The 13,727-nt window shown below is 38.9% G+C and overlaps 1 protein-coding gene across 13 annotated transcripts in view; it reads left to right on the forward strand.

The window, feature by feature from the left end:
• Positions 1-13,727, forward strand: part of nrxn3a (neurexin 3a) — a 375,985-nt gene that overhangs the window by 83,632 nt on the left and 278,626 nt on the right. For all 13 annotated transcript variants that reach the window (XR_010525159.2, XR_010525160.2, XM_065244835.2 and 10 more), the window contains 2 exons: positions 9,781-10,219; positions 12,330-12,713. Coding sequence is in view for 11 of the 13 variants with exons in the window: in XM_065244835.2 (XP_065100907.1) it covers positions 9,781-10,219; positions 12,330-12,713 (823 nt within the window). In the remaining 2 variants the exon portion in view is untranslated. The remainder of the gene's footprint in view (positions 1-9,780; positions 10,220-12,329; positions 12,714-13,727) is intronic.

Consider the following 13,727-nt stretch of genomic DNA (forward strand, 5'->3'; position numbering starts at 1 on the left):
GATATACTTGGGCACTTGTTAATATAACTTGGCAGCGTGCCCAAGTAAAGTCAATGTGTGGGAAACACTGTGACAAGAGTGTGCAGGCGTCAGAGTGAATACGATGCAGCGCCATCTATGGGAATACTGAGATAAACTCATTTCAGGACAATAGTAACACGCCATTACAAAAAAAAATTATGAATCGATTTTTGGAATTCTATTAATCGATTCTGAATCGGCAAAGCTTGAATCGCGATTCAAATGTGAATCGATTTTTTTGCACACCTCTACTGGTTTGTTCTTTTTCACATTTTCTAGGTTGATGGAAGCACTAGGGACCCAATTATAGCACTTAAACGTGGAAAAAGTCAGATTTTCATGATGTGTCCCCTTTAAATCATACCTGAATTAACACCTGATTAAATCATAATATCACAAGGCAGAACATCATAATGCAATGCATTTGTTTTGTTTGAGGTGAAACATTTTGTGTAGTTACACTTCTTCCAAAAGTTAAATGTCATTCCTGTTGATCCGCTGTTCATTACCACATTCCTCATTTGTCAGGTCCGGATGACATTATCAGTAACCGAATTGATCTTTAATTTAGCTGGAAATAGGCAATTACTTTGTTGTGAGATCCTCCATTAATTCATTCTGAACAAACAGCAGACAACAACCTCCTTTTCTCGGTGAGCTCTACAACCGTCTGCTATCTTTTAATAACCCTCTATCAAGCTATCGCTGCCGTTTTGATCATTTACAAAGCAACCCTTTCCTAAACAATCCCTTGTCTGAAAACCCGCCACATCTGGGTTTGTGTAAAACTACTAATTTTGTTAGCACTTCACAGCGGTGAGCTTCGGGAAAAGTGCCTATAGTGTGCTATAGATTACAATAATCAGTCTTACATATCCTGTGATATATGCTTGTTGTGTTTGCTGGGTAAAAAAACTGCTAAGTTTACAAGATTTATCATATTCTTCACCTTGCAAGAGTCGACATACACTCTTAAAATAAATGTGTTAAATTAACACATCTTGTGTCTAGTTAAGGACAACACATCTAGTGTGTTGTCCTTAATTTAACACATCTCTGTGTTATTTTTGGAACAACACACTTTGTGTTGTTTTAACACATCTTGTGTTGTCCCTTTTATTTATATGAACTCAAAATCAACACGAAATGACACATAATGTGTTAAAAATAACACATAATGTGTTAAATAGTTTAACACAAAACAGTGTGTTAAAATTAACACATCCAGGATGTGTTGATTTTAACACATTATTTTGTGTTAAAATATTTAACACATTATGTGTTGTTTTTAACACATTATGTGTCATTTAAGTTCATAAAAAATAAAAGGGACAACACAAGATGTGTTAAAACAACACAACGTGTGTTGTTCCAAAAATAACACAGAGATGTGTTAAATTAAGGACAACACACTAGATGTGTTGTCCTTAACTAGACACAAGATGTGTTAATTTAACACATTCATTTTAAGAGTGTAATGATATAAATCACCTTCCTTACAATTTCCCCATAACCTGACTTTTAGGATAAAAAATAAATTATATACCCTTATCACTTTTTCAAGGCATTACATTTGATTTAAAAGCATAAAGTAGGGTAGTCTTTATTGATCTCGAATGGCTGCTCAAATGTTGATAATATACGTAGCATGAAAATGTGCCTGTCTTTTCTTAATGACCTGATCGTGCCAGTGTCTTATTAACCATAGGACTTTCAGCTGGGTTGTCTCTGAAACAAAATTCTCTGAAATTATGTTTGTCTTGACAATTTACTGTCTACACTCTCAGAAATAAGGGTACAAAACTGTACCTTTTCTGTCACTGGGGCTGTACCCTTTCAAAAAGTACAGCTTTGCACCTAAGGATTTAATTTTAGTACCTCAGAAGTACATGCTGGGACCAAAGAGAGCTTATTAGTACCTCAAAAATACATATTAGTATCTCAAAGGTACATATTGGTACTAAATGTTTAAACACCTCTACCTAATGGTCCATACAATTACCTTCTTAAAGGGTGCTGCCCCACTGACAGCTAGGGTCCATATTTTTACTTTTTTCTAACAATGTAGGTCCTAAAGGTACGGTAATCTACCCAAAATTGTATTCTGTTTTTTATTCATGTAAAGGTTCCAAACGGAAACTTAGGGTACAGCCCCAGTGACAGTAAAGGTACAATTTTGTACCTTCATTTCTGACAGTGTATGTTAAAGGGATTGTTCACCCAAAAATGAAAATTCTTCATAATTTTCTCATTATCATGTTGTTCTAAACCTGTCTGAATATTTTTTTTTTCTGATGAACACAAAATAAGATATTTTGATAAGTGATGGTGAGCACACAGCTGATTTTAACAACTGACTTCCATAATATGAAAAACAAATACGATGGAATTTAATGGGTACCGTCAACTGTGTGCTTACCATCATTTATCAAAATATCTTCTTTTGTGTTTATCAAAATAAAAAAAAACTCATACAGGTTTAAAACAATATGAGGATGAGTAAATGACAGAATTTTTATTTTTGGTACTAACGCTTTAAGTGTTCACTTTACTATGGTGTACCATCTGAGAAACAATCATTCCCAATGTCTTTGTCCTATTTTCTTGTTGATAGTATTTTAATAGGTAGTGGCTTCAAAGTGCTTAGTTATTTGGACCACATTGGTTAAAACAGTTCCTAATACTACACTATACACAACAGTTGTCACTGGGACGGTACCTTTTAAAAAGGTCCTACATTTTGGTACAGATATGTACCTCTGAGGTAACCGTACCAATGTGTACCTGAGGTACCAATATGTACCTTTTAGGTACAAAAGTGTACTTTTAGAAAAGGTACCGGCCCAGTGACCACTTTTTGTAGCTTTTATTCTGAGTGTATTTTCATCTGTAACATTTTGAAGGAATAAAGAGCCTCTCTCCATTGCCAAGGAACTTTAAAGGGTTAGTTCACCTAAAAATGAAAATAATGTCATTAAAGACTCACCCTCATGTTGTTCCAAACTTGTAAGACCTCATCTTCGGAACATGGTTTAAGATGTTTTATATTTAGTCCGAGAGCTTTCTGACCATTCATTGAAAATCTATGTACGGTTTACTGTCCATGTCCAGAAAAGTAATAAAAACATCATCAAAGTAGTCCATGTGACATCAGTGGGTCAGTTACGTAGAATGTGTTGAAGCATCGAAAAGACATTTTGAAAATACAAAAATAACAAAAATTATGACTTTATTCTGCATTGTCTCTTCTTCCGGTTCTGTTGTGAACTGCGTGCACGAGACTGAAGTCACATGGCTGACGTGTTATCCTCAGACATGTTTGCGAAGTGTTTGTTTTTTTCAAACTTGGGTGAACTATCCCTTGTAAGCCTATAAGAATAAGGGCCCTATCTTGCACCAAGCGCAATTGACTTTGTCAGTGACGCATGTATCATTCGTATTTTGCGCCGGCGCACAGCGGGGTTTTTCCCTCCACAGATGCACGTCAGCAAACTAGGGAATGAACTTGCGCTCCCTGGGCGGGTCAGCGCAAAAAGGAGGCGTGTTGCGGCGCAAACCATCTCTTATGCTATTTTGCAGTTTCAAAAAACAATTGCGCTACTAACCAAAAAAAACTAGTCTAAAGTCAGTGGCGCGTTGCGCGTGGTTCATTATGCTATTTTAAGGGCGCATGCTTGACCATAATGTATAGCGTGCACAACGCGCATACACTTTGCTTATCTAATCTACACAGATGCAACAGTTATTTTTGCAAATCATAAATTGTTACACTTAAAAATATTAACACATGAGATAAGGGGAATCATAGTGGTGAGCATTGTGGTGATAGTTTTTATTTATTGTGTGGCTGCGTTAAAAAATTCTCATGCAAATAACGATTAAAATATTTTCATACGTTTGTTGTGTGGCTGTATTACGTTTATTTTATGTAAATAATAATTAAAATGTTTTCATAAGAAACCTTAATGTATATGAACTTGATTTGTAAGAGTACTTTGGGGTTGGACCTTGCTTGCGTTTCTTGGGTCCGATTTCAAAGCCCCCAAACCCTTTCAGCGGTGAGGGTGGACGCAGCGATGTCCTCTGCTGGCGTCAAGTCCTGAGGAAGATCCACCTCCCGCTACACGGCGTACCCGATTTATGCTGGCAAGCGTGGGATTCCCCCGTACAAGGACGTCGGTCTCCTCGGCTGTGAACCGCTCCTGGCGTGCGCCTGGTAAATCCGTCATAATAATAGCAACCCGCCATAGAACTTGCGCCCTTGCGTTTAAAGGGAATGTTGGCTAGCGTTCTGATTGGTTAATTTGACGTTACGCCCAAACCACACCTATGAATAATGAACCTACTTCAGACCAACCCCTTATTGATTTGCGCCCGGCGCAAGAGTAATTTCTCACGCCGGGAAAATAGCAACAGCGCCCAAGATCCGCCCACAAACTCACTTGCGCGTTGCGCTTCGCACTTGCGTTTCAGATCGTTAAAATAGAGCCCTAAGTCTTTATCTGACCCATTTATCCAGTACACCCAGAAAATGTCGATCTGAGCTTCACATGAGTCTGTATATGGTAATATATTATAAACCTTTATCACTGGCTTAAGACCTCCATGTGTCCGCTTAGTATTACAGCTTTACTCTTACAGTATACTGCTTTTGGCACAGACAGACAAAATGTATTGAGACAGGACCGCATATTTATTAAATTATTTACTAGTATTACTTGCTAAGGCACGTTTGTCTTGTTTGACTTTCTGTGAAGAGCAATCAGTTCGATGATAAATCCCATAGATACTAGAGCTATATCTTAGGACCAGATAAGAGAAGACCATGCTAAAAAACAAGCTCTGGGAACCCAAAATGTAAAAATGTCAGGTTAATAATAATATTTTAAATATTAATATTATTGCATTTCCCCCATTATTTTTTCGATACAGTAAAACCTAAAAAATTAAGAGCATTAAAAGGTTCTCCACAGCGATGCCTTAGAAGAACCCTTTCTTTTATACCCATTTATAATCTAAAGTATTTTGTTAAAGGTTGTTAAAGGTTCTGTATTGAACCATATAGCCAAAATCAGTTCTTCTATGGCAGTGTTTCTCAATCCTGGTCCTCGAGGACACCCACCCAGAAAGTTTTAGATGTCTCCTTATTTAACATGCCAACTCATGACCCTACTTCCTGAATGTCTCCTTAACAAGATAATGAGTTAAATCAGGTGTGTTAATTAAGGAGACATCTAAAACTTTCTGGGAGGGGTTCCTCGAGGACAAGGATTGAGAAACACTGTTCTATGGCATCGAAGCACCTTTATTTTATTGTAGTAATGTAAAGTGTACCACCTTGTGGCATAGTATGCTTACTGCAGTAACACTGTAAAAAAATGTATTTAGAGAAAAATTTTAACATTGCTTCATATGGAACAGATATCTGTTTGAACAATCATATAAATGTTTAACTTTTATGTTAAACATCAGTGCTATTTTTCAAGGTGTACATGAAAGACAACCGACTTCTAGCCCCCCCCCAAAAATCTAACACTAAATATATCCTTTTCTTTAAATGGCGTCAACCAGACTATTGTTTTCGCCTTGCGGCCATCTCTCAAGCAAAGCGTGAAGGGCAGTAATCAGGGTTTGCCGGAGTGTTTGGTGGCACCGGGGGTCTGCCAACAGTAATGGCTTGACACTGCCTAGCTGGACTCATGCGCATGTGCATGCAATCAGCTTCCAGGTTGCATGCATGGAAACACTGTGCTGGACTGCCTTGATATTACTGTCCCTGATCTTTAGACACTTTCTCCCGAGCCAGCACTGCTTGACGGATGCAAGACAGGTCGGAGAGTTTTGATAGATGGGCTGACCTTGCTCTCTGTCTCTCTGTACTTCTCTGGAACACATGGAAACATGTAACACTTGTGTATTGGTGGTGTGCAGTTTTTCTTAAATCAAATTCAGTGTCTCGCTTAACACCCAAATGTTCTGATTGAATTCTAGTAGATCTGTTTCTATACTGTAATGTATACCCCGCAGTATACCTGACCCTGACCTGTAATACCATGTCCAACCAAGCTATCAGGGACCGTTCTCCACCTCGCTGCCCTAGGCAAAACATCCACAAATGGCCGCCCGGTTCGCTTGACTTGTGAATAATCCATACCGATTTCCGAGTTGTCTTCAGTCTGACCTGGTGGCCATAATTCCTTGAAAGTGGTGGGTAGGCACTGTAGGCAGAGATTTATAGTAGATGCAGACGGCTGGGGATGATGAATGCTGGTGCCACTGCCGGACCACCACAGACAGAGGGGAGTCTGAAGAAATGGGATGGACCTTGTGCATAGACGCTACATCCAGGCATGAATGCCTTAGCAGAAGATCAATTACAAGCTTAATTCTTTTTGCATATTATCTACTGCCTAAAAAAACTACTTTTTAACCACACAGCAGAAACTTAAGTCACTCAGTTCTTCTTTATTTTTCCTTTTTCCAGTTGATTTTAGAAAATGTCTGCAATGCAAGATAACAACTTGAGAAAATTCAAGTCCATCCGATGTTCAAACAAATTTCTTTCCGAGCTTGGAACCAGTCAATCCTTTCGTTCCCTTGTGGCCGAGATTGCTCTTTGTAGACAGATTCTTGGTGTGGGTCCCCTCATGTCTATCTATAGATTAAGACTCGGTTACACCTGCCTGCCTTTCCTGCAATCACATCTCTTAGATAAAGCCCTGGCATTATATTCAAATGCGTTCCATTGAAGCTGTCACATCTTGCTCGTCTTTTCTCCCAGAGGAACACATATTTGTACTTAATATTTGTTTATTTTGTAGGTGTGACATTTGGTGTCTTTCTATCTGGCTTGCTTCACACTCCAAAAATCAATTAATGGCATTAAAGAATATTTGACGTTAAACAGTTAGGACAACTAAAATGTGATTTCTGAAGGTTGCCTACCGGATCACGATTCGAGGCAGGGTGTAGATATTTCACAGCGGAGAACGGCTCATCAGCTGAATTAACCGGCTGACATTTCGTGGGCCGTCTTAGCGCATCAAAAAGCCACAGAGCAGCCCGGATTGCAGAGTATCAATTTGTGTCAGAGACAATAGCTGCCCCTGGTGTTGTGGACAATTTGCAAGATGAAACTTGATTTAGATGATGAGAAATGCATCAGACAGGCATTCCGAGGATAAATAGAGTTGATAATGTTACGAAAAACGGCAATCATTGTCTAATCAATGTCTGGCATTTTTCAGTCATGTTTAAGTCCTCAAGGTCAAATTTGTACCTGTGAGAGCGTGTAATGCATCTCTCTCTCTCTCTCTCTCTCTCTCTCTCTCTCTCTCTCTCTCTCTCTCTCTCTCTCTACCTTTGGAAAAAAGCATCTGCCAACCATTTTAAGAGATTTATTATTTTTGAAAATACTCGAATACAACGAGTTGTCCGTTGCCTCCATCTAGTAATACAAAGTAGCGTTTTATGGTATTTAATAAACTGCCCATTTCAAATCATTTCACTGGGTCTTTAAGTGCATTAATTTTTAAACAACTGTGAGTAAATGAAGAAGCATATAGGCTCCTGTAACTGCACAAACCAGGTTCGAGCCGCTGGCTCTTTGATCGGCCCCTGGTGGCTGGCTGCGGTACAAGTCATAAACCCCGCCCTCTCCATGCAAACGAATGGGACTCGTTCTAAATAAAAAAAAACAATTTTACACTTCCAATAAAATTTTTGAAAGATGGTTTTGGTCCTTTAAGGTAGTAGTTATCACGCTGATATGTTCAATTGTTAATTTTAGTGCTAAGTTTCATTTTAGCTAGTAATCTGATATTTTAGAAACATGTGTGTTATGATTGGTGTGGTTGAATTGGGCATGCAAGCGTTTGGGCGGAAGTTTGATACCACGGCTCCACAGGTGAATCCTTCTGCGCATGCCCTGACTCCAAACTGATGTTTTTACGTAACATGGCAGCGCCCATGGTCAGACATTTTTGGCTTCAATTCATTACAATGGAAGGAAGCAACATTGCGTTATCCATATTTTTTTTACAGTCTATGCACTATTTGGACAGGATTAGTTTTCAAAGCGACGTTTGAATTTCAACGTGTCCCCTAGGACGTCTGTGATTTTATATACTGATTCGGACGGGATTAAAATTCTCAGGCCTGGGAATCTGTTTCATGCATTTGGCCATTGCAGAAGATCACATGCTCTGGATACGCGTGTTTGTAATGTTTAATATTTTGCTTTAAATGTAAAATTAATTTAATTTTAACAAATCCAAATAAAATATTCAAATCCTACTAAAGTAACTTTAGCCTACATGTTTTTTATAACTGGCTGCCTGAAATAAACTCAAAGAAATAATGATTAATAACAATTTATTTTCTATATTAATTAACATTACCATTCCGGAGTTGAACAAGTTTGAATGGAGTTTCTTACCTTATAACGTTACTGATATTACAGTGGCCAGTCTTTACAGTGTTTGATATTCAGCTTGTCTTGATTTAATTATGTTATTTCGCCAAATGGGAAAAAACATCCCGATTTGAATGAATGGGACTCAGGAAATACAATACAGGCGCGTTAGTAAGACCTTAAGGCAGATCATGTTGGTCAAAACAAGAATGAACCGTGTTTTCAAAAGATATTGCGAGCAAACACAGACATTTGCATCCGGACGGGATAACATTTCTCAGAGGAGCTCTGAGCTCGGCAAAAAACAGTAGGTAAATTGCTCTGGAATTCTTACGGAGGTTGTCAGAGAAAAACACAGACGTGGCCTATTCGGACAGGATTAAAACATAGAGGACCACTGAGAAGCACGATTTTCTGTAAAACTAATCCCCTCCGAATAGGGTTTATGGCACAAACCAACAGAACGGTTTCTGTTATATGATAAATGTATAATATTTCTAGTTTTTAAGAGTATATTGTTACAAAAATTGTAACACCCTTTATATTTATGAATAAATGTAAAGAATAATATTTAAGGAAAAATTCACGCGTAAATAATGCTATAAGCGTGAAGCTGAGGAAGAGTATGCATTTTTTAGAATAATTCAACAGACCGGTATCCATTACACAGTATTGAGTATTGAGAACAATGTGAACAAGTTGACAAGTTAAATATTTATATATAATGTTTACATAATACAGTATTATAGACATGGTGAAATAATTGATACTTGTTTTATATCAGTATATGTACAGTATGTTATCTTTTTTTCCACTACTAATGCAATGCTCTACCAATGAGCTCCAGGAACAGAATATAGCACATGATTCATCTTTGATTAATTAATCTTTATTAACTGTAACATCCATGAAATGCAACATTAGGATAAAAATTACACATGAAGATTATTTGTTTTTTATACCATTTTGTTGGGACAGGCATTAGGACCCTGTGGATAATGTTGTAATTATGGAACCAGGCAGTGGGGAAGGTCTTGCTTCCCAAAGCTTTTGTGTTAGAGGACGCTACTGCAAATTTGTCGACCCATTACCATAGTTATCAAGAAAACCAGACCCGCATGCTCGTGCCAGCGCAGCCAGAGTCAATTACCATTAAGACACAATCATTTTCAGGCAGCGGCCCGGCCTATTGGTATTATCACGGGTCATATTTGAATAAAGTTACCTTTCCTGGTCTCTCCATTTAGAAACCTCATTAGCATATTCATATTCATTATCTCTAATGCCAGATAAAGCTACCTGATTCATCATCATCCATCACTGACTATTTTTATACTTTCACACAGGTTGTATACAAAAACAATGACATCAGGCTGGACCTGTCCCGCCTTGCCCGAATCGTGGACCCCAAAATGAAGATCCAGGGAGATGTGGTGTTCAAGTGCGAGAACGTGGCCACCCTGGACCCTATCTCCTTTGAGACGCCCGAGGCCTACATCAGCCTACCCAAGTGGAACACCAAGCGCATGGGCTCAATCTCTTTCGACTTTCGTACTACCGAACCAAATGGACTTATTCTTTTCACCCACGGGAAACCACAGGAGAGGAAGGACGCTCGCAGCCAGAAGAACAAAAAAGTGGACTTTTTTGCAGTGGAGCTTTTGGATGGAAGTTTGTACCTGCTTCTAGACATGGGTTCCGGGACCATCAAAGTAAAAGCCACGCAGAATAAGGTGAACGATGGAGCCTGGTACCACGTGGACATCCAGCGAGATGGAAGATCAGGTTAGTGTGTCCACGGACACTGAGGCAAATATACTTGCATGCACTTAAATCCAATTTAATTAAATAAATAAATCCAATACAATTAAATTCAACGTTTATGCAAAGACAGAAAGAAAATGGACCCAACACTAATTCATGAAACTCTAAAAGTGGACCTTGGGTTGGAAACAGCCCTTTAAACTTAACTTTCATGTGTTATCGAGTCAAAAAAATGCTGAAGACCCCATCCATACGTTGTATCTTGTTTAGGAAATACAGAAAGCTTTCAACTCTGTTTCATTATTAAAACAGTCAGATTCTGTAATAGCTTGTGTGTTTTCAAGGAGCGTTAAGCTCTGCAGACCAAAGATAACGGCTATAAATAAAAGCACAGTGGTTATTCATCATTTGCAGACAGATTTATTCTAATGCAAGCTAATGTTTCTATCCACATATTACTCTTTAGAGTTAATCACTTTCTTCTTTCACTTTCATCTCTTATTCGCGCTCCTTTCTCATTCCCGCCCTTAAATCGCGGGGAGTGTTGCTAAATCGATCGACGGCTACTCCATACCACTTTATAGGACGGGGCTCATGGGAGGTCTTGTAGGATATCAATAATGCAGGCTTTTAGACACAGCCATGCGGGGGACTGGCCCAGGGTCCATTTTAAAGAGATTATGCCCATTGATCCTCTGTTTCCCACATGTGATGCATTGTTTACACCTGTGTGTCCATCTGAAGGATTCCGCTTTACAAGATTCACATACTCCTTGAGGTCATCAATTGAAAATAATCCACATTTGGAGTCTGTGTTACTCCCCTTTTTTTTTTTTTATGGTCTTTCTGACCAAGGACCCTATTTTAACGATCTAAGCGCATTGTCTAAAACGCACGACGGTCTGGTGGGCGTGTCCGAACCCACTTTTGCTAATTTAACGATGGGAAAAATAGTTTATGCGCCAATCGCACGGCCTAAAATGGTTGTTCCTATTTTCGTTATAAGTAATGGTTGTGTTTGGGGCGTAACGTGCAATAAACCAGTGAGAATCCCCTTTAAAAGTAAGTTGCGCCTGGCGCCATGTCTAATCCCTATTTAGAAAGCAGAATTTGGAGACTGAAAAACTAAGCGGAGGAAGAAGACCACCAGTTAAAGTTTAATGTTTATAAATTGTGTTGTTTTTATTTGTATTGAAATTATTATTTTTTGGATTAAAACCTTTAAAAGCCATTTTCTTCAGTCATGGAAGTAAAAATAGCAGGCTTTTAATTGCTGTAAATGTATTGATATCCTACATAATCATTGTAAACTCATAAAATAATTTGCAAATATATAAGAAAAGGTTTTTACTTTAAAAATAAAAACAAGAGATAAAGAATTTACAAACGTGCGGAGAGCCGTTTTAGCACTCGGACAGCGCATGTTTTTTTTTTTTAAAGCATTACTTAAACAAGGTTTTTATCTCACCATATCCACAGGTACAGAGTCATCATATACAATAAATCCGTGGGGTTGCATTTAAAAATAGATGCATTTGTCTAAAGCAAGGCATTTATTTACTTACCAGCCAAATGAAGCAGCTCTTTACACATTCTAACGTCTCATAATCGGTCCTTATTTATGTCCAAGAGACTCAATAATAATCTTTTACATTTGAATGCTTTCATCTTTCATATTTAAAAGCTTTTTTGTGCTGCTGCGCATCCATGTGCGTGATAAGCAAACCCGTGTTGTCATCCCGTTTATAGGCACTATTATAGGCACAATATTGCGGCATAGACTTTAGACCAGGTTTTAGTTGGTCAATGGAGTAGTCTATTTTAGTTGCCTCAAAATAGCAATGCGCCAACAATGCGCCTGAACACACCTCATTTTCAGACCAGAACGTCCATGGGTGCAAAATTGTGCGCAAATACACTTGCTATTTAAACAACATGGCGCTAAACGTGAAAATGATCATTGCACCGGATTGAAACTGCATTGCGCCAGGTTGTATGATAGAGCCCCAAGTGTTGCAACTGCCGTATTGTAAACAATCAAACTATTTTTTTTTTTAACTAGTCATTAAACTGCTTTGAAAGATGGATCAACTTATCTTTCTGACTCTCACTTTGTCCAACTTATCTGCAGGCACCATATCTGTCAACAGCCGTCGCACCCCATTTACCGCCAGTGGTGAAAATGAGATCTTGGACCTGGAGGGGGACATGTACCTCGGCGGCCTCCCCGACAACAGGGCCGGCCTGATATTACCCACCGAGCTGTGGACCGCCATGTTAAACTACGGCTACGTGGGCTGCATTCGTGACCTCTTTATCGACGGCCGCAGCAAGGACATCAGGCAGATTGCAGAGGCCCAGAATGGAGCAGGAATCAAACCTTCCTGCAACAAGATGTCAGGAAAGCAGTGCGACAGCTATCCGTGCAAAAACAAAGGCGTGTGCAAGGAAGGGTGGAACAGGTTCATCTGTGACTGTACGGGCACTGGCTATTGGTCACGTACCTGCGAGAGGGGTAAGTAATGTGTGCTTACTTTCACTAGTACCTTAAGTAAATTCAGGGTTCCCTTGAAAGTTTGTGAACCTGGGGGGGAAATTCAAGGCCCTGGAAAGTTTTTGAAAATATACATACATAGATACAGGTCATTGAAAGTGCTGGAATCTATTTTATGCAAGAAGTTTTCTGGGAACAAAATCCATATTATTCCCTGTGTAGTGTAGGATAATTTCATAAAAATTCTAGACTTTTTAAGCACACATGCTAAACTGGTCGCTTTAAATGTTTATATCTTCTGTATGCGAATGTTGATTCATACCAAAATGCTTTTTTGAATAGATGTGTTTGACACATGAACACGTCTTGGGTTACATATTTAACTGTTGTTCCCTGAGAAGGGAATGAGAAGCTGCGTCTCCCTTGCCATACTTCCTGCATCCCTGTGACGCCGTCTTTGGCGATATTTCAGATAGCGATATACTTCCTGGCTCCCGCGTCACCCTGTCTTTGTCGTTAAGCCTCACCATTGGTTGAATTTGATATACACATTCAGACACACTGGAGGCGTCCCCAAAGTGTCACCGCAGTGACGCAGTGCGAGTTCCCTCGAAAGGGAACTGTAACAATGTATCTTAAAAGGTAATACAATGTAATCTTGCTCTCACTTAAAATGTGTCCCCACATTTTGTCCTTGAATTGGACCTGGAAAGTCTTTGAAAGGTCCTTGAATTTGAAGTTAACTAAGGTTGCAAGTTAACAAGGCTGCACTGTAAGAAAAACAAAATGTCAAAATGTGCCCACAATATGTAACTTAGGTGCACATATGTATACAATTTGTATCTTTGAGGTATCTTTTAAAAGGGTACAACCACAGTGACAGCTGGGGTACATATTTTTGACAGTATAATGAGGAGTTTTTTGGCCTCTATAGCTTTATTATATAGGACAGTAAAGAGAAAAGGAAATTGTACGGGGTAAGAGAAATGGATACAGGATTTGGCCCACTTGGCTATTGCTGCTGACATACATTTC

Source organism: Paramisgurnus dabryanus, chromosome 17, assembly GCF_030506205.2.
Source record: "Paramisgurnus dabryanus chromosome 17, PD_genome_1.1, whole genome shotgun sequence".
Taxonomy (NCBI): Eukaryota; Metazoa; Chordata; class Actinopteri; order Cypriniformes; family Cobitidae; genus Paramisgurnus; species Paramisgurnus dabryanus.